General features: G+C 42.6%; 1 protein-coding gene across 2 annotated transcripts in view; it reads right to left on the bottom strand.

The window, feature by feature from the left end:
• Positions 1–15853, bottom strand: part of LOC147882410 (pentatricopeptide repeat-containing protein At4g18975, chloroplastic-like) — a 39168-nt gene extending 23315 nt beyond the window's left edge. Inside the window, exons 1-3 of one of the 2 annotated variants that reach the window (XM_087401104.1) lie at positions 15454–15853; positions 11121–11292; positions 10544–10687 (exon numbers count right to left, since the gene is read on the bottom strand). In XM_087401104.1, the coding sequence (XP_087257230.1) occupies positions 10544–10687; positions 11121–11292; positions 15454–15617 (480 nt within the window). In that variant the 5' untranslated portion in view covers positions 15618–15853. The remainder of the gene's footprint in view (positions 1–10543; positions 10688–11120; positions 11293–15453) is intronic. The other variant, XM_087401105.1, reaches the window with a different exon arrangement.
• Positions 15854–22640: the final 6787 nt, after the last annotated feature.

Below are 22640 nucleotides of genomic sequence, written 5' to 3'. Positions count from 1 at the left end.
GGTTTTGTCACTAGGACAAAACCTTATCTTTCACTCTTTGAGTTGTACACTCACACACTCTTCTATTGCAACTCAGCTTTCAGCTTCCAAGCTTCCAGCTCTCACTCTCTCTTGCTCTCTCTCACTCACCATCTCCTCACATACAGCTCTTGGGGGATTCTAGGTACACTTGGATTTTCGCATTGAAATCCACATCTAATGTTTCTTCATGCTTCAAGCACTTTATTGCATTGGCAGAGAATGAGAATGGGCTGCACATTGCTCACATCAATACAGACAGGGGGGGTGAATACATGTCAAAAGAGTTTGCTGTTTTTTTGGCTTCCCGTGGCATCAATCATCAATGCACAGTGCCTTATACTCCTCAACAGAATCCCGTGGCTGAGCAAAAGATAGATCAGTGATGGAAATGGCCAAATGTATGTTGGAAGGCAAACATTTGCCTAGTAAGTTGTGGTTGGACGCGATCATGTGTGCAAATTACATCTTGAACAGATGTCCTACAAAGGCATTGCAGACTATCACACCTTATGAGGCTTCGACGGGTCGTAAGCCTCGCATTTCCCACATGAGGACTTTTGGATGCTTAGCTTATGCTCATGTGCCTTCACAGAGATGCACTAAGTTGCATGATAAAGCTATTAAATGCATTTTTCTTGGGTATAGTTCAGAGAGCAGGGGCTATAAGCTATATCAGCCCCGCACGGGCAAGTGTTTTGTCAGTCGGGATGTTGTGTTTGATGAATCTTCCACTGTGCCTTTGCTGGACTGTCAAAAACAGCCCGTTGTTGATGCCCCAAACATATTTGACAGCTTGATGCCTTTGTTTCCATCCGATGCTCGGGATGATATTCCATCTGAGGTCGTACCTCCTCCATCTGTTGGTCGTTTGCAACCACATGTGCAGCCAGAAATTCAACCTGATATACCTATCATTGATCAGGATCATTTGCACAGGGCTCTTGACCAGGAAAGAGCAGAAATTCAGGAGCCTAAAAACCCCGTTGACTCCTTGACACATTAAAAGACAGCAAACAAGATACTCCTCTGCCACCCCGTACGAGACCAGCTGTCCGAAAAGGGCATGCTAGTTTTGTTGCTTATGCTTTGGTTGCTACCGCATGCAATGAAGAGCCCTTATGTCATCAAGATACCTTTCAGAATGATTGTTGGATGAAGGCCATGCAAGCTGAATTGGATTCCATCCATTAGAATGACACTTGGGAGTTGTGTGATTTGCCTCATGGCAAGAATGCCATTGGAACTAAGTGGGTTTACAAGATCAAATGGAAAGCTGATGGTTCAATGCACTGTTACAAAGCCTGTCTTGTTGCTAAGGGCTATGCTCAGTAGCATGGCATTGACTTTGAGGAGACTTTTGCTCCCACTTCCAGGATCACTACCATTTGCATTGCTATTGCCTTGCCCACTTTCATTCGCAGATACATCAGCTTGATATTAAGACAGCTTTCCTTCATGGGCATTTGCAGGAAGAGGTCTATGTTTCCCAACCTTCTGGCTTTGAGGTTGAAGGTTCTGAAAGCAAGGTACGCCACTTGAAAAAGGCCCTCTATGGATTGAAGCAAGCACCTCGGGCTTGGTATTCGAGAATTCATTCTCATTTGCTCACACTTGGCCTTCAGAACAGCCCCACAGAGGCTACCCTTTACATCCGCAAGCGTGGGACAGATTTGCTGATTTTAGTTCTTTATGTGGATGCAGTGCCACAAGATACGTTTCTAGAAACACGTTTTGAGAAACGTTTCAAGATTTTGACAAATGTTTCGTCTAGAAACGTGTAAAATTAGTGTATTTTATATAAATAATAAAAATAGTTTTTTTTAATTAAAAAATTTTCAAAAAAACTTCCATGTTTCGCACGTTTCTTAGAAATGTTTCAGGCAAAAACGTTTCTTCACGTTTCTACTACCTGAAACGCATTTTCTGGTTACACTGTGTGGATGACATGCTTGTAACTGGGACACGTGCTCAGCACGTTGCAGATTTTAAAATTGATTTGCAGCAGATTGCTATGTCTGATCTTGGTCTTCTGCACTACTATCTGGGGATTCAATTTGCTAGCAATGAGGGGGGCATTTTGATGTCACAATCCAAGTACATTGGATAAATTTTGCAGAGTTTTCAGTTTGAGGATTGCAAGCCAATATCCACACCATTAGAGACTAGTTTTCACTTCTCTTCTGAGGATGGCAGTGGTACACATGATGTCACTCTATATTAGCAAGCAGTTGGTTGTTTGATTTACCTATGCCATACAAGACCTGCTCTACAATATGCTGTCTCATAGTTGAGCAGATATATGCACAGCCCATCTATGCACCATTGGCATGCCATGAAGCGTGTTTTCAGATATCTTAAAGGCACTCAGCATTTAGGCCTTCTTTATGGGGCTGATACTTCACTTGTCATGCATGGATTCACTGATAGTGATTGGGCTGGTTGTTCTGACACTTGTGTGTCACGTAGTGGGAGCTGTTTTACGCATGGTACTTCATGTGTTTCTTGGTTCAGCAAGAAGCAGAGTACAGTTGCTACTTCTAGCTGTGAAGCTGAGTACAGAGCAGCTTTTACAGCTACAGTGGAGTGTGTTTGGCTTCGGAAGCTACTTGCAGATCTTTGTGCATGTCAAACTGCTCCCACCGTCATCTTAATTGATAGTCAGAGTGCTTTGGTTGTTGCATGGAATCCAGTTTTCCATACTCGGACAAAGCACATTGAGGTTCACTGTCAGAAAGCGATTATCAGTGGGTGATATTGAGTTGTCATATGTTCCCACTGAAGACAACTTGGCAGATCTTTTTACGAAGGCTCTACCTCGACCCAAGTTTGTGGCTTTTCGGCAAGCTTTAAACTTAGTACCTTTTGTAACTTGATATGTTGTACTCTATACAGTCATAGGTTGCTATATCCGTACAGGACAAACATGTGCAACCATGACGCTAGATATTTAGGTATCCTAAGCCATGTCCAGGATCCTTCAACCCATATTATGGAGGGGGGTTTGTAGGCTATCCATAGCTGCCACTTATACCTTGGTACGAGCCTTGTATGCCTAGTTATAGTCGGTTAGGACTATTGGTACAATTAGTTTATGTACCATCTAGGTCAATTAGGACACTTAGTCCAGTTAGGACAGTTAGCCCTAGGGTTTTGTTATGTTGGCTCTCCCTTGAGCCTCCACACTTCAGTTTTGCAGCAATCTATTACAGCATCTCGTTTTAATCCATTCTGCTTCCATTGCTTCCAACACCCAACAACATTGCTCACCATGAGTGAGCTTTCACAGTGACATGCCAGCACCATCCAAAGAAGCATGGAACAACCTTGTTTGTCTTAGATTCTAAGTCAGATTGGTGCTTCCAAGCACATCACTTCTTGTAGATCACTCTTTCAGACATTGGGGGCTGCTCCACATGGTGGCACAGTGACATGCGCAAACAATGCATCCTATCCCGTGAAAGGAATTGGCCAGATCGAGGTCACTTCAATTTCACGTGATACGATCACGCTCATGGACGTTTTGTTTGTCCAAGTATCAAGAAGAACTTCATCTCCATTGCAGCCATATCCTTGAATGGCTTTCAGGTTCTCTTTGATGGTTATCGATGTGCTGTGTATGACAACCGGTACAATGACATCATAGTACTTATTGGGTCACTTTCTTCTAGGCTATATCATCTTGATGTTTATGACAAATAGCTTGCTATAGAGGCAAATTTGGTGGCTGAATCTGTAATTTCAGATTCTCACTTATGGCATGCACGGTTGGGTCACCTCAACTACAGAAGCTTGGTTAAAATGCATTCACAAAACATGGTGGTTGCTCTCCCACCCATGCATGCACCGGTTAAACATGTTTGTGAGGGATGCTTGTTGGGCAAAATGCACCGTTTCTCATTTCCAAAGGATGGGACAGTTGGTGCATCCACGAAGCTTCACATTGTGCATAGTGATGTGTACGGGCCGATGTGGACAGCATCTCTTGGGGGCTACCTTTACTTTTCTACCTTTGTGGATGACTACACCAGATTTGCTTGGATATATGGCATGAAGGCTGATGCTTTCCCCATGCTTCAGACATTGGCTTGCCATGGCTGAAAATGAATCAGGGAACAAGCTCCTTACTCTACGCACTGACAGGGGGGGAGAGTACATGTCCCGTGAATTCTCTAATTTTTTGGCAACTTGGGGTATTATTCATCAATGTACAGTGCCTTATACTCCGCAGCAGAACGGGCTAGCACAGAGGACAAATCGATCAAAGATGGAAATGGGCAAGTGCATGCTCAAAGGAAAGTCTTTGCTAAATAAGTTTTGGTTGGATGATGTCATGTGCTCCAACTATGTGCTCAATCGGGCACCCACAAAGGCATTGAAGACTATCACACCTTACGAGGCATGGCACGGTTGCAAACCTGAAATTTCTCATATGCGAGCATTCGGGTCATTGGCTTATGCTCATGTGCCATCTCAGCTAAGGCACAAGCTTGAAGACAACTGTAAAATGCATATTCATTGGTTATAGAGAGAGCAAGGAATACAGGTTGTATCAACCCAGCACGGGCAAGGTCATTATCAATGGGGATGTTGTATTCGCTGAAAATGTGCCTTTACCTTGGCTGAAATGCAAAAAACAGCCTACTGTTGATTCCTCATATGTCTTTGATACATTGTTGCCTCTCTTTCAGTCACCCATAGGCTCAGCCTGATATGCTTTTAGTTGATGATCATGCAACTGAGCAGGTAGTTGCACAGTAGAGTGTTGTCATTAAATAGCAAAAATCAGTCCCGAGATGGCTTTTGGACACATTCAGGGACAACAAACAAGCTGAGCCTTTACCAGCCTGCACAAGAGGTGCGCATAAGTAGATGCATGGTAACTATTTGGCACTTTGGTTGCTACTGCTTGCAATGAGGAACCTTTATGTCACAAGGATGCCTCTGACAGCAAGGAATGGATGGATGCCATGAAGGCTAAGCTTGAATCCATTCATACAAACAACACTTGGGAGTTGTGTGACTTGCCAACAAGCAAGCGTGCCATAGGCACAAAGTGGGTCTACAAGGTGAAAAGGAAAGCTGATGGCAGTGTTGACCGCCTCAAGGCTTGCTTGGTTGCAAAGAGACATGCACAGCAGCACGGCATTGACTTTGAGGAGACCTTTGCTCCCACCTCACGCATTACTACTATCAAGTGTGTTATTGCTATGCATCTCATCCGCATTCGGAGGTTCATCAACTGGACATCAAGACTGCCTTCCTTCATGGTGATCTTCAGGAAGAGGTCTATGTAACTCAGCCACCTGGTTTTGAACAATGGGTTCTGAAAACATGGTTGGCCGGCTTAGAAAATCCCTCTACGGATTGAAACAGGCACCCCGGGCATGGTATGCGAAGATGCATGCATTTTTGACAGCCCGTGGCTTTCAGAACAGCCCAACCGAGGCCACTCTTTATGTCCGAAGAGTGCATCAGAATTTTTAATTCTGATTTTATATGTGGATGACATGCTTTATCACTTGGCCATATATGGAACAAATTGCAGATTTCAAGGCTGATTTACAGCAGTCTTTTGCCATGACAGATATGGGCCGGTTGCACTATTATTTGGGCATACAGTTTGCAAATGTTGAGGGGGGTATAATGATGAGTCAGTCCAAGTATATTGGACAGCTCCTTGATCGCTTCCGATTCGAGGATTGCAAGCCAGTTTCTACTCCATTGGAGCCTGGCTTTCATTTCTCCTCCGAGGATGGAAGTCCGCCATTTGATGCATCCCTTTATCAGCAGGCTGTTGGGTGCGTTATATACCTTTGTCATACCCGGCCCGATCTTCAATATGCCATTTCCCAGCTCAGCAAGTACATGCACAAGCCTAGTACGCAGCATTGGCAAGCAGTGAAGCGGGTCTTTCGATACTTGAAGGCCACGCAGCATTTGGGTTTATTATATGGTTTAGAAGCCCCACTTGTTTTACATGCATTTACGGACAACGACTGGGCAGGATGTTATGACACTTGGGTGTCACACAACAGCAATTGTTTTATACTTGGAGCTTCATGCATCTCTTAGAAGAGCAAGAAGCAACCTACAGTTGCCACATCCAAATGTGACGCTGAGTACAAAGCAGCTTTCACAGCTACAGTAGAGTGTGTTGGGCTTCGCAAGTTACTTGCAAATCTTGATATCATTCAGCCCGACTCCTACTACGATCTACACCGACAACCAGAGTGCTGTGGCAGTTGCTAGAAACCCAATGTTTCATGCACGCACAAAGCATATTGAAGTCCACTATCACTATGTTCGAGAGCAACTGTCTAGTGGAGACATCCAGTTGTCCTATGTTCCCACCGAGGACTTCTTGGCAGAGCTTTTCACGAAAGATTTATCGCGGCCCAAGTTTGAGGCATTTCGACATGCTTTACACTTGGCTCCTTTTGTTACGTGAGGGATCACTCTGTACATATCATAGGTTGCTATATCCCTCTGGGACGAATATGTCAAACCATGATGTAGTTTCCAAGTATTCCTGAGATATTGCCAGCCATACCATGGAGGGGGGTTTGTTAGCACTTAGCCCTGATATGAGCCTTGTAAGTCAACCATATGGTTCTCTAGTCAACCATATGGTTGACTTGGGAGCCATATAGGCCACCCTTTGTATTTTCCTCTTATCCATTTGAGCAATACTACATTTTGCTCCAGCTTGTTGTTTGCTTCGCGCACTCCACTCTCATTCCATTGCTTCCTGCACCCAACAATCCAACTACCGGTCACCCAAGAACATGGGCAACACTGGAATTCTAGCCTTGTTCTCTACCAACTTGGACAAAATCGCCATGTCGTAGTGAAGAGGACAATAAACTGAAAGAGAAGGTGGATGGGATAGAGGGAACTGAGGGTTGAAGAAAGGAGAAGGCTGAAGACGAGGATGAAAGGGCTGACAGCCCAATGTACCTTCTTCACACCTCGCTTTCCGTCCCACAGGAACACCTCCTCTCTTATCTGATAACACCCTTCAAAGTCACCGTTTGCTGGTCACCCGAACAGTCCACTCCTCGCACACGCTCCTCCTCAAAGACACCTCCGAGCAGCACCCTAATCCTCCTCTCTGTGTGTTGGCTCAACACTCCCTCTGCTCCTCGGGTCTCAAGCCAACCCTGGCTCTAATACCATGTGAGAAGTGCAGCAAAAATGAACGGGAGAGAGAGAGAGAGAGAGAGAGAGAGAGAGAGAGAGAGAGAGAGCACGCCTCACACACAGACCACACTGAGAAGGAGAGAAAGGAGAGAGAAAGGCACAAGAGAACTGCAAGTGATCTCTGGAGAAAACCCCACTATAACTGGGGAAAAACCTCGGAACAAACGGGCTGCTCGAGAAAGAAAGTTTATTAAAGTCTTCGGAAGACCGTTGGGTCTATGAGACTGTGAAAAACTTGGAACAAACGAGCTCTGGTTGTGGAGCTACTAAACGAGCATCCACACCAATGCAAATGCAAAATATGCAGAATGCCAGTACTAAATCCTAGATACAACATAGTCATGTCATGTCGGTAGTTGACTATCTCATCATCATCATCATCATCATCATCAATCACCATCAAGACATCAAGGAGGGTGGATGTGGCAATGGGGGCATGAAATCGGCGATAGAGTGACTTTGTGTGACATGCAGGAGGTTGAGACAGAGGAGCACTTCATCTTTAGATGTCTTGTTTACTATGAGATCCGCGGGTTTTTCTATTGCCTCTTCAGAAATAGCTATGGGGTTTTGGCTCGACTCATCTCCTACCTAGACTAGTGATGTTTGGCAGGTTTCGTTCATGAGGCACTCAGACTCCGCGAGAGGATACTCTGAGCACGGCTACAGGAGCAGACTTCTTCCTTGGCTGATCCCTCTCAGAGTTCTATCACGGAGTTTTTCCAGCCAGATGCCACACAAGTGCGATCAAATTAGGTAGGGGATTGGATCAAGTCATCATTCAAAGTGGTTTGGATGAGGCGCCTAACACGGTCTCACAGGACGAGGCCTCGACATGACCGTGACTTGGAGCCTGTGACCCGACAGCTCAGACAGGGGTTGATACACAGATCACACTTGGGGACATCCCCTCCATGTTTAGAGTCAGGTCTCGCCTGATGGGGGTCTGCATACGTGCCTCGCCCTGGGTAGTCGCTCTGCTCTGCCGCTCTCAATATGAAGTCTATGTGAGGAGACCCGGATCTGCCCAAGAGAGATCCTCAGTGAGTGAGCTCTCAGACAAACAGCTCAACAACCAAGAGAACGGGAGCACAAGGGAGTAGATGAACTGCAGGTGATCTCTGGAGAAAACCCGCTATAACTGGGGGAAAACCTCAGAACAAACAGGCTGCTCGAGAGCTCAGACAAACAGCTCAACAACCAAGAGAACGGGAGCACAAGGGAGTGGATGAACTTCTCCACTACCCTGCTCCTAAGTGCTACTGTGGGCTGGCTCTGCTCCTCTGCCAGGCTGGGCTGGCTCTGCTCCTCTGCCAGGCTCCGAACTGAACTAATGAATGCACATGTGGGGGGGGGGGGGGGGGGGGCGGTGTACATATAGCCCATCAGCCTCCTAGTCGGCCAGCGGGGCTGGGCCGGCCAGCTGCCTACATGGGCCAACCCACAGCCCTAGAGGGCCGACCCCTACAGCCCTCTATATGAGGTTGCACAAGGCCCCAACGCAAGGGCCTGACAGCCAACAGCCAGGGCAATAGGGCCGACTGCCCCTAGCCCTCCACAAGGTGCACGTCAGCCTATATGAGGGGCTGTACCCTCTAGCCAACCTGCTCTACAGGGACCTGACTCCCTAGGCACCTCCACAGCCCTAGAGGGGCTCAAGGAAAGCCCTAAGAGGGAGCCTCTCCTCAGCACTGATCAGGCTGCCACTACCCTAGACTACCCTCACCGGGGGGCGGTCACACCCACAACACATGCCCTCACTCTCTACACTAGCCTCACTCACTGGGCAGGCACACCCACAAGCCAGGCCCTCTCTCTAGGTGACATCAGGAGATGCTGACCTCTAACAGGGGCTGCTATTAATAGATATAAATATGAAAAGTTTTTTTAATCCATTTTTTCTCACTTTTATTTTCCTGTTCATGGGTAGGAAGATCCTTAACTTCTACATTCAAGCAGACCGTACTAAAGTTTGCAACCAATTTTGATTTATCTTGATATTAAGCTAAATTGAAGAAGTTCTATCAAAGCTTAAGTCTCTCTTTGATTGAAATTTGATACATCTTTCGGTCCTTGTTATGTGACGTGTGAAACTGCTCGTGATGTGTAGAAAATTTAACATTTTTATGATCCAAGTATTGAAACTTCAAAACTGAATTCTGGACCCCATTTCAAAATACTATGAACCTACCTAGTCCAGCTCTGATGTCTCCTCAAATCGGGGCACACAGATATGCCACGCTTGAGCTGATGGCTTACTGTACCGATTATATGGCCTGCATCTCCATTCTCAAGCTTACGAGTGGCTTGAGTCAGCTAGCATATGCTTGCTTGATCAAATAATCTCTTTGGAATTAGATCGTAAGGAAGTAAATTGTGTCTTTCTAGTTGGATCGTTCTCTCAATAGAACAGCATGGATGCCTCAAGCTGCTCAAAGATAACCTAAAACAGGTGGGAGCCATGGGCCACCCTGTTTCACATCAATGCAAGAAGCAATCAAGCAGTTTCTCTCTGACCAACAAATATGACATGCATATCTCACTCCCCCTGGTCATACAGAACCATGACTCTCTGCCAAAAAGACAGCAATGAAACTTGCAATTGGCATGGCTGAATTACGAGGGTCAAAGGCACAAAATCAAGAGCGTTGGCTAAAGTCTACAGAGCAGCAACATACGTAGGAGTAGCCTCCTTTATGACAGTGGAGAAAGTAAAGTTGTGATCTATGGTGAAATGCTGTCTTAATCCCTCCCCTTCCTCTCGTCCTCACATCTATAAAAGTTATAGCACATTCATATGAAGGCCACATTGATAAAACGACAAGCTAGCAATAGGTAACTTCAACTAGCAAGCTTGAAAAACTCCAAGTACAATGTTGAGGGTAGACAGCAAAGTACACAAAAGCTTTTGAAGTTCGAATTTTGTCATTTTGGAATCATCTTAAAATTACAAAACCATTTTTAAATTGCAATGCACAAATCACATGAGATAGTAGCATTGACAGAAAGAAGATTTATCTGCTCTAATTTTCTACGCGGCAGCTTTTATAAACAGCTTGAGAAAGGCCATTTGGAGACCACTGATGGGATATTCCATATAATTCCAATGAAATGGTGCACAATACAGAGCCCTTTCACATATAAGAATTAAGCTAAATCCAAAACTGGACTAGCAAATATTTCACAACTATTTTCTAAAGGTGCAGAAGTTTCTAATCACACGATAGAAACGTCGTTATGTCTCTCCTCTATCTGCAAAATTGTTCTTCCTTTTCCCACTCAACCAAACCCATCAAATCCAAGTTGAGGAACAAAAACAAACCTGGATTGCGCGATCCCACCTTCCCATTTGTTCAAAAACCTGCAATGCTTGTTTGATGTGCACAATGGGGAATGTTTCTTGAAATGCTACCCACTTATCTAGTTCTTTGTAAACCTCCTCCTTCACATCTGGCGTTGCTGAGACCTGTGCGCAGTAAAGGCAGAAAGCTGTTAATGGCTTATTTTGACATTGGCATTAAGAGGACCAGGACACTGCAAATGCAGGAAAATGTATAAAAACAGAAAAAAACAATGGCTTCTTGAAAGTAAAGGAAATATAAGACCCTGTGCACAATTATAACTGTCATCTCAGACTAGAATGTGTTATAAAATCTACCAGAAAAAGAAAAAAAAGTGTGTTACTTTCCAGAGCAAACTAGGAGTTGACTTCAGTATTGCTGTCCATCCTAAGCTTCATCCCAGATTAGTACATCCAAAATAAAGAAAGCATCTCTGAGAATGAGTTGTTATTTCGGTCCACATTTGTAGAATGCATGATCAACACTCAGAAGAGCTCCAGTCAATCCATCAATTCTTCAAGACTCACAACTTTACTAATTGCATGGCAAAAAGTCAACCTTATCGATAAGGTCCGTCGCTTTTGGACTTATATTCCAGCGCCAGTCTCTATTCTTCTTATGTACAGAACGTCCCTTTACTTCATGTTGAGGCTTCCTTGATTTCTTCAAGGCTGAACTCTTACTGCTTTCCTGGGAAGCTTCACGATCTGCACATACCTGCGAATCCATGCTGAACAGAGATGGATGAACAAAATGAAGTGAAACAAAAGACACTATTAATGTCCTCCGATATGTCAAAACAACCAGAACAAAACGCAATCCTGTGTTCACCTGCTAAACCTCTAAACAGCTGCTCCAATTTACAGAGGATTTCATGCCATGTGTGCAAACTTTTAATACGCTTTATAAAAAAGAAGCTACTCAGCCAAGCTACAACCATAAAAGGATGGATCGCATCCAGGGGTTGAGCAAGAAAAGATTGCTTGTATGTGTCATTTTTGAAGTTTGTCCTTGCTCTTTTGTTGTTCGAAGTTCCCCCTAGGCTGTGGACAAACACCAAGTTACAGAGGGTGTGCCTAGATTGGTGCTAGAGCGGAAGTGTGTGGATTTCTTCCTGCTTTGAGGTCACATGTGCAGTTTGATATCTGTGTTGTTGCAATGTCGCCCTGAGAAGCTGGACATTGGCTTGTGGGACTGCCAAACCCTTTGGAGCAAGCTGGATGCCTTGTTGAATGCCTGGACAGCTTTGCAGTGGACACAAACAATGGAAAATCCTTAGCCTTGCCTTGCTTGAGCACTCATCAATCCGGCTAGCACTGCATCCTCGATGTCTATTGGCCTTGGAAGCTTCAAATACTTCTGCAAGTGCTTGCTAACTTTGTTGATTATCAATCTGTCATTCTCTCCATGGTCTACTACACCCATTTTAGCGCATCCCATATTCTTGAAAGGAATTTTTGAAAACGAGCACACAAGTTGTCCTTTTAGAACTCGCATCATTGCACATTCTATAGAAATCTATGCCCTAGGCAGCCCATTGGGCTCTGAATCACATCCATTTCATGCATACATAATTCTCCCAAGCCTCCTGCCCAATTTTGAAGGCGTTTATGGCATATATACTAGCTTCGGAGCTCTCAACCACCCCTCCCTACCCTCGCCTCCCCTTGTCAACAAGCTGTAAATATTCCAAGTTATATGTTGAGTTGACTTTTAAATGAGTTTTTATTTGTTTATTTTGATTATGGTCAAAGAGTTCTTTTAATTGGTCAAAGAAATAACTTCGGTCAAAAGATACCTGACTCCGGTCAAGGAGATTTGGCTTGGGCCAAGAGGATTCACTTTAGTCAACCAAGATTTTCCAATCTCAATTGGACAGAGTTGGTTATAATCATAGTTGCTACGAAACGCGTTTTAATTTTTTGAACGTTTTCAACATTGCCAAACATTTGGAAATTAAAAACGCATTTTTTTGGCAATGGTTTTTGGGGCAAAAGGCCCTAAGGTCAATTTTGGGCCCTATTTTTTATCAAAACAATGTAAGTTGTTGGCCATCACGCTTTGTTGGAAAATGTCTTCTTGGGCTCACTTCCGAGTGTATGAACATACTAGATTGTTGAAATGTTTTCCTCTATGTTCCTCAGTGTTCTGCGTGCTATTAGTGCATGAAATCATGCATTTTAGGTCCCATGAATGTGTACTTATTTAATAGGCATATATTTTTTTGTAAAATATGCACCTAGGGAAATTTTTGAATCGAAACACATTTGGAAAATTTTGCAAACGTTTGGAAACCTTGGTTATAATTAAGGCACCTTGACTCTCGATGTTGTTCAGGCCACCTTTAAGACAATATTTGAATGGACTGGCATGGGGAGAAGCTATATATATAGGGCCCCCCTCCCTTCTTGTTTTCAACTCATTCATAGGAGTTTTTGCCCAGTAGATCAGAGGGTTGTTCCCTGAGATCCCTTGCAGACTCTCTTTCTTGAGCTTACCTTGCTGAAATAATCTACATTTTTGGGACTATCGACCCTGCAAGACCACTGAGCGGAGAGTCACAATGTTCAAGTCAATACTAGACTACCCCAAGGATTTCATCCAATACTTTCGAGGACAATGTGAATCGGACCCATGTCCAATGCAATGAGCTCTCCTGAAAAATCATAAGCATAAGAGAGTCACATCCTCCCATCCTGGAGACATAGCTTGCTAATCATATGCTGTCCATTAGCAACCTCAACTCTCAGCCCATGGTCTATTTCTATGGCAACATGCCCCATCTTCTACATACCTAGATGAATCCAGGAACATTCCCAAACTCATCCTCTAAAAACACAACATAGTGCAATTTCAATCTCACGATAGTCACTCATAAGATTGAAAACCATAAACTCCATCACGCATAGGAGGGACTAGCTACTATGACATCCCCACTGACGTCATCACCGCCCAACAGTGGATGTAGACCATAGTATAAAAGTATGCTCTCACATATACAAATCCACACACCCACACATACTTGAGCATCCATTTATACAAAGTCTTCATACTGAGTTTTTGTCAGCACTCCAGAGGTAGCAACTTGGACGAAAACTTCACAAGGTGAAATTTGCATGTCCGCTAATACGGTAGAAGCATATACCTAGATGAATCCAGGAACATTCCCAAACTCATCCTCTAAAAACACAACATAGTGCGGTTTCAATCTCACGATAGTCACTCATAAGATTGAAAACCATAAACTCCATCATGCATAGCACGTGTTGATGTTGATGTTGATGAAGCTGCGTGTGTTCACGAATAGCAAGATGCTGATGTTGATGAAACTGCGTATGTTCCCGCTATCCACAAACATGTTAATGGCCCTACAGTTAACATCACCTTCCAATTCACTTGTCTCACCATTCCTAGCACCCATCAATGCATCAACAAATATTGAGTAAAATATCGGCTAAGCATCCCAATATTGCTGCTGCTCATCTACAGAGGCATTTCCATCAACATCATTCTGGGCATAAAATAGCAAAGCAGCATGATGCTCAACAAAAGCAACTCTAAGAGTACGACATCTATCCTGGGTTGCGCTCCATGCTAGGTACTACCATGTAGATCAAAGGGAAACTCAAAATGACACCCTACACTAGCATTTGGAGTTTATTTTGACCCGTGTGCCCCATCTGTCTCCTCGTGTGTCACATCAAGGATCTTGAGAGCATTCGCCAACTCCTCATTAGAGAGCTCACATTTTGCATACCTCCCTGTGCTCAAGAGTCCAATTCTTGCCACACTTAAAGCTTAGACTTGCCCTCTTTCTACTATCCATCATGCCTCTAGTATGTTGTTTTATGTCTGATTTTTTTGCTATAGTATTAGGCTTTACTCCTAACTTTGCATCAAAATGCCTAGACGACCTTGCATATGGCATTTTGTTACCCAATATTGTGGAGAGCTTGGGAAACAAGACAGCTACACCCTCCTCTGGGATAGAGGCGGAAGTAATCTTCCAGCATCGTGAGCCATTCATCCAACTCATTGAGAGTACATGTGCCACCTTTAAACTTGTGCACCATGAGCGTATTCTTGACATCTTTCAGAGTATAATTTCTATTTTGCCAATGCCAAACGTACAGGGTCATCATGCTTAAGGTTCATATAATTATGGAATAGTATCTCATCACGCATACTGAGAGAACCGGTAAGACTTTCTAAGCAGAGCAAAGAACAAAATGCTAATTTGTATGAGCATAGTGACACTTTGATTTTAGTACTTTTTTAAAGTAAATTTTTATGCTTCATTTTGGATTCAATTTTTTCTAGCCCCATGTATTTTATGATGGGCTAGGAACCGAACAAAAAGAAACTGAACCCTTCCACTTTGGTGAATTTTAAGGGCCACATATAAAAACACCAAAACCAAAACAAGAACGAAGGAAAGAATCTCCTATCAAAAACTTAACAAAGGCAGTAATTTAATAACCTTATAAAACTTCGTGAGTCAAATAATACATTAATAATAACCTTAACGCACGACTCCTTAGACACACTACAAACATACACAAAACACCTAGCGTATACCACGAAACACTTAACAGAAAATTACATAACACGACTAAGCATGATGAACAGGAGCCCAAATTACCTTCAACGAAACCACGGCCAACGTACATCAGGCCATACATTTTCCATACCAAAGAAGCAGCCACAAAAAAAGGGAGAAGATATCTCAAATACCAAACCGAAAGCGAGATGACAAAGGAAAACGAAAAACAAAAAACACACACCATAAATACCAAGAACCAAGCGAACTAAAAAACAAGCATCTAGAAGACCCGAGCCAAAACTAGAGAGCAAGAGAATCCAAACAGAGCAAGTGCTGAAGCAAAGGAACCTGCAAAGGAGGATCGCGCGGCCCCTGGAACCTAGAACTTCGAGACAAGAAGCTCGAGCCGCCACTCCAGGCAACTGGCCAGACGGTGCAATAACCGACATGCGCTGAGAAGAGCAGCCAGCTCGAACCGACGACCGAACAGCAGAGCAGCAAGCTTGGAACATCTTCTGACACGCGAGCAAAGAAGCCAGCGAAGGCTCTAGCTCTACACTCAGAGAAAGAAAGGAGAAGGAAAGAAGAGGCTGGAAGCACCAGCAGAGCGCTCCACTAGGTGAAGAAGCAGAGAGCTTCGAACCTCAGGAAACTGGAGCTGAGGACAGCAAGCTGAGATTACTCCCATCGTGAAATTCTAGTGCCTCTGCTCTGCTCACTCTACCCTGTTTGTTAGCACTGAGGGACTCTAGCATAAATCAACAAAGCATTGCACATCCATAAACATCAAAATATTTTACTTTAGTTAACATGTTCATATTTTAACTAGGTAGCTGTATTGAGCTAGAATATATATAAATAAATTTAGTGCTATTTAGTAAAAATTGTTAAATAATATTTTCCATCTTGACTTGATTGTTAAAGTGAAACTTAGATTTTATTATAGTAGTATTTTTTGAAATACACTATAATATTATTATAAGAGTAACAATAGATGAAATTTTATCTAGTATATCTAAAAGTGGTTATTATTGGAATTGTTATAAATGGAGTTATATATCACTAAAAACATGACGTTTTTATAAGCATTGTTTAATAATAGTTCATACATGAATTATTTTATGTGTATTGGAAAAAAGTAGTAATGCTTTGAAAATGAAAAAAATTGAGTAATATATGTTATGAATTAAGAGTCCTTCAAGAGTATGATTTAACTATAGTTTGAAATAGGAAGTCCCTTACATGTATTGAAAATGGGCTTCTACCTAAATATACTAGATTATGTCTCTATTTTTGAGAAAGTAAAATTTTTTTGTAGATGCTGGATTTCCACTGAGGTTATTGTAGCCATATTTCGAGTCAGTTGTGTTGAGTTCTCTTATGTATTTCTCTTCGAGTGTATCCGCTTTGCTTTTAAAGTTTGTGGTGGCTAGGATTTCTGTTTTGAAGTTTGAGTGGAACGGTTTGTACTTGTTAACATCATGTTTTAATTTTAATGGAGGATTGGTGCTATGCTATCCGTTTTTCAAGATTTCTAGTTTGTCTAATATATCTTTTTTCTGTAGCAATACATAGAATAGAATATATGTAATATGGGCCTTTTGTGCCTTTTTCTTTGTCTTCTTCGCGATTTCCTATTTGAAATAGCAAAATGAAGTACGATGAGTTTTTCTTGTGTGTTAGAAGATGAAGTTTGTATGTATTTTAAGATTTGGAGTCAAGAATGTACCTGTAGGGGACTGAAATATATTGTTCTTTGGTGGAGTCGGGAAAAACTCAAAATATTCACCATATGCTTCTTTTGCAAAATTTAAATCAATAATGGAAGTTATACCTTCTATGGTAAATGGCAACTCTTTTGCTTTTTTTTTATCATCTATTTGGAATATGTTGTTAAACTGCGCTAGTATGACATTTCCAATCTTACGATCTATTTTGAGGAGTTCGGCTAAGCTTACATTGTAGCTAAAGTATTGTAGCTAAAGTGTAGAAGTTCAAGGCAATAAACTGAAATTCCTTATGAGTGCTTATCTATTATAGCTTGTGCTTCTGTTCTCAACATCATTGGAGTAATGATATTGTCCTCTTTTGTGATTTTTCGAATTATGTACTTAGTTAGACCTGCATTATGTTTGAATTGATATTATGTATATGTTATTTATTGTATTTTTAAAAATTAAAATTTAATCATTTTTTGTAAATAAAATTGGGTTACTCACCGTTTGCTCTCATTTCTTTGTCCCCATGTTCTGCCTCCCATTGTTGTACTTCATGTTGATTGTTATCCATGAAATTCCTAAGGTCTTGCAATGTGTTCCATCCATAAATGTATTCATTTGGTTTCTTTCCAGCCATGTTTGCGAGACGCATTTGAGCTGTATACAAGAAATAATTTTCCCCTTTGTTCTTTTTGTTGATTTCTCTTGATCTTGTTGAGCCAATCGGGCTTTACTTTTGAATTGATTAAAGATCTGCGAGATAGTAATCTATTATAAGTTAGAATATAAACTAATGTGAAGAAATACTACAATGCTTAATATTGAAAACGTATCTCATCTGATGTTGCCATATTTTATTATTGGTTGTTATTCAAATAAGTTTTTTGATAGATCCCGCATATTAGTTTGTATATCAAAAGTTTCTTTTCTCTTATATTGATGAATATTTAATAAAAGGATTTTCTATTGATTACTATTTTTTAAAGTTCATGTAAGCATTGGAATGAAATCAGATGGATTGATTTTATTTAAGATTCTTAAGTTGTTTCTGAGAGTGCTCTCAACGAAAGCAAGAACGGAAGAGGGAGATAGAGGAACAGAGAGCCACACAAGTTTGGTGGGTGCAGAACCACCCTAATCTTCTTTTTCATTCATTTATATATGTCTTTGAGTATTGTACATGACCGGGGTAAAGGTACAGTGACCTTTAACCCCCACAACCTCCCACTTAAAGGACAATGTGCCTTTAAGGGAGAACAACCAGTGAGCATACTATCCAATGCCCATCAATACACGACAATACTCAAACCGCTGACTAGGCAGACTCTTCGTCAGCATATCTGCAGGGTTATCATCTGTATGAACCTTGACAAGCTCTATGCGCTTGTCCTCAAGTACCTCCCTGATGAAATGGTACCTGACCTCAATGTGTTTGGTCTTTGCATGAAAGACCGGATTCCGTGCTAGCTGAATAGCACTCATGGAATCACTATGCAATGTCGGTACATCTCTATGAATCCCCAAATCTCCCACTAGCCGATCAAGCCATATAGCCTCCTTGCAACCCTCTATGGCTGCAAAACTTACTCAGCCTCTGTGGTAGACAAAGCAACGCACTTTTGTGCCGCACTTTTGTGCACGAGACATCCACGACACTGCACCACCTGCAAAGGTGAACACATAACCAGAAGTGGATCTCCTACTATCCACATTCCCTGCATAGTCTGAATCTGTGTACCCAAGTACACGCATGTCTCCTTTACCAAAGCAGATGCACATCTCCTTGGTACCCTTCATGTACCTCATGATGCACTTAACTACCTCCCAATGCCTCTTTCCTGGATTAGCCATATATCGGCTAACAACTCCCACTGCAAATGCAATGTCTGGTCTAGTAGCTATCATAGCATACATCATGGCCCTCTCCTCATCTGATTTGGGACTATCGGTATGACTCAGTTTCACATATGGAGGCAATGGAGTACTCACTGCCTTCCCCCCCTCCATATTGAAACGCTGCAATACTTTTGTAACATACTCTTTTTGTGAAAGCCAAAGGAGTTTCCTACTCTGATCACGCGTGATGCGCATACCAAGAATATGACCTGCAAGTCCCAAATCCTTCATATCAAAGGCCTCATGCAACTTGGCCTTTAATGCATCTAGCTCATAAGTATTCTTGCTAGCCAATAGCATATCATCCACATATAGTGCCAAGATTATCAAGCTACTATCCTGAGCCCTTTTAGTGTAGAGGCAGTGATCAATTTCACTCCTTCTAAAACCCTGGGACCGAATGAAAGCATCAAACTTCTGATACCATTCTCTAGGCGCTTGCTTAAGACCATAGAGACTCTTCTTCAGCTTGCAAACTAAATGCTCTTTGCCCTTTTCTTCAAAGCCTTCCGGCTGCACCATGTAAATTTCCTCATGCAAATCCCCATGCAAGAAAGCTGTCTTGACATCCATCTGCATAAGCTCCATATCCTCTGATGCCACTAGTCCAAGCATGCATCTAAGTGTGGTCATCTTCACAACTGGAGAGAATATCTCATCAAAGTCCACACCCTTCTCTTGCTTGAACACTTTAGCAACCAAACAGGCCTTGTACCTAGGCACATCATCACCTGTGACCTTCATTTTGTAGACCCATTTACATGGCAATGCTTTCTTTCCATGTGGCAAAGAAACCAAGTCCCAAGTCTTATTCTTCATAAGTGAACTCATCTCTGATTGCATAGCATACTCCCACTTGCGTTGATCCTCATGCATCATAGCCTCTCTATAGCAAGAAGGCTCCCCGCAATCAGTAAGCATCACATAGTCTACCCCTGGAACAAACCTATCAGGCGGTCTAGACACTCTAGATGATCTTCTCAAGGGCATTTCAGCTTGCTGTCCCACCTGCATATCAGCCACATTTGGCTCATCATTTCCACCAATAGATGATCCATCATCTACCCTTGATTGTATACATGTGGGAGTACTTGGTGGTACCATTTCTTGCACATTTTGTGCATGGATAGCTTGCTGTCTATCAACATATGCAGGTGGATTCACATCCTGGAAAGTGATTCTCCTCATTTCCACATCCCTCATGGGTGCCTTATGCATCTTCTTCTCATTGAAGACCACATCATGGCTGTGTATGATCTTCTTTGCTTCTGGATCCCAGAGACGATAGCCCATCTCTCCACTTTCACCATAACACCGAAAGATGCATTTCCTAGACTTAGGATCTAGCTTCTTTCGAAGCTCTTTTGGCACATGTGCATATGCCTCACACCCAAATATACGCAAATGAGAGTAAGAGGGCTTCTTTCCACTCCATGCCTCTTCAGGAATACCACCATCCAAACTCTTACTAGGTGATCTATTGATCACATGCACTGCAGTCTTCATTGCCTCAGCCCAAAAACCACCAGAAAGACTTGCATTGGAAAGCATGCATTGCGACCTTTCTTGAATGGTATGGTTCATCTTTTCTACAACTGGATTTTGCTCTGGAGTACGAGGGGATGTGAGCTCCCTCTTAATCCCACGTGTATCACAGAAATGCTGAAAGTCATGAGAGAGATACTCTCCACCATTGTCAGTCCGTAGGCATTTAAGCGTTCTACCTGACTGATTCTCAACCAAGGCCAGCCATTTCTGAAATACTTGGAACACGTCACTCTTCCGAGCTATAGCATAAGCCCACACTTTCCTAGTTGCATCATCAATGAATGTCACATAGTATTCAGCCCCGCCTAATGACCGTGTAGGCATGGGACCACATACGTCTGAATGCACCAAATCAAGCATTTCAAACTCTTTCTTTCCCCTTCTTTTATGGGCTGATTTAGTCTGCTTTCCATAGAGACAATGCTCACAAAATTCAAAATCAGAGAAACTCAAATGCGGTACATAACCCAAACGGCATAAGAGTTTCATTCCATTCTGGCTCATGTGCCCCAACCTGCAATGCCACAAAGAAGTGCTTGGCTGCTCGTTTATTGCAACAACATGATCAAATACCCCTGATACATGTAAGGGATACAAAGTCCCACACTTGGCACCCCTAGCCAAAAGCATAGAGCCCTTTTGAATTTTCCAACTTTGAAAGCCAAAAGTGGTGTGAAAACCAGCATCATCTAGCTGACCCACTGAAATAAGACTCTTGGCCAACTTAGGCACATGTCTCGCATGTTTCAAAACAAATGCAGACCCATTTGCAAAAGAAAACTTAATGTCACCTGCTCCCACTATGTCACATGCATAGTCATTTCCAAGATGCACACAACCTGTCTTTCCACTATCATAAGTGGAGAACCATTCCCTATGGGGAGCAATCCTGGGAATATGCATCATCTGAAGTGGTAAGCAACTCTGCACATAAAGTAGACATGAAGAGAACATCATTGTCACTATCATGTGTGACTGCATTGATCTCCTCGATCTTCACTTTTCCTTTGTCCTCCCTTGGACTCTCTTCCTTTTGATTTGCACCCCAATTTGCATTCTTTTTCTTATCCTTTTGCTCTCTTTTCAGCTTGTAGCAATCCTTTTTCATATGGCCCTTCTTGCCACAATGGTAACACTCAATGTTCCGTGCCCTGGATTTGCTACGAGACTTTCCTCTTTCTTGGGACTTCCCCCTGAACTGTGATCTGCCCCTTTGCACATTTAAGGCTGCATCCTGCTTGTTGCCATCCATAGACTTCCGTCTAATCTCCTCGGCCAACAAGCTACCCACAACATCATCAAAATTTTAGTACTCCACCAGGTGCAGAGTTACTGACAGCTGTACGGAAGGTATCCCATGAGGATGGCAATGAACATAAGAGAAATATTGCCTTAGTCTCCACATCAAAATTCATCTTCTGAGCTTGAAGCTGGCTGAAAATAATATTGAATTCATTCAAGTGAGAAGCAATGGAGACCCCTTCCTTCATTTGCAGCTCAAGCAACCTCTTCATGAGGTAAACTTTATTAGAGGCAGTTTTCTTTTCATAAATGGCACATAGTTTCTTCCACAAATCTTCCGTAGTCTGCTCATTTACTAATGTGAAATAAACTGACTCTGCAAGATGAAGCCTAATAGTAGACTTTGCTAATGCATCCAACTCATTCCAATCATCCTCAGACATATCCGCAGGCTTAGCTTCAATACCTGCCAAGGGTTTAATCTGCTTCTTTTGAATAAGCACATCCCTTATTTGTTCTTTCCACAAAGAAAAGTTTGTCCCATCAAACTTTCTAATGCTGAAAACTCCTTTTCAGACATGGAAGAGGATGCCATGATGCAAATGAAACAAAATCCCAAATGCTAGTACTTGCAAGAGAGAATCACACCAAATACTAGGTGCACCAAATGTGTATGCCACAATAGACTGAAATATCACCAAAACTCAAAGCTCAAAGCATCAAAAGATGCATCTGACTCATGTGCATATACTATGCATCCATATGAGCAAATTTGGCCCAAAAGAAAATGCCAATAAGTGCCAAATGACTCAAGCATAAACGCTGTCCACTGGCATATGCACCAATAATATCTCATCCAAGAGAGCATAGCACTATCAGTGCATCACCTGCAATGTGTCAAAGCTGTCCCTCAGCATAAAATAGCATCCATGTGCAAAGCATCCATAAAAAATAGCATCCCACAAGGCAATTTGGGCCTATCAGCACATCCAACAAGGACCACAATGCATCCAAATGGCCTATAAATCATCCACTGCAACCCAATGCATACCACGAATGAGTGCACACACTACTCAAACTGCAACCAGAGTGATCTGCATAAGGTATGCTCAAGAAATCATAGTCCCACGG

This window comes from Dipteris shenzhenensis, chromosome 29 (assembly GCF_047967505.1).
Source record: "Dipteris shenzhenensis isolate YYH24624 ecotype China chromosome 29, Dip_SZ_1.0, whole genome shotgun sequence".
Taxonomy (NCBI): Eukaryota; Viridiplantae; Streptophyta; class Polypodiopsida; order Gleicheniales; family Dipteridaceae; genus Dipteris; species Dipteris shenzhenensis.
This window is presented reverse-complemented; position numbering and strand designations above follow the sequence as displayed.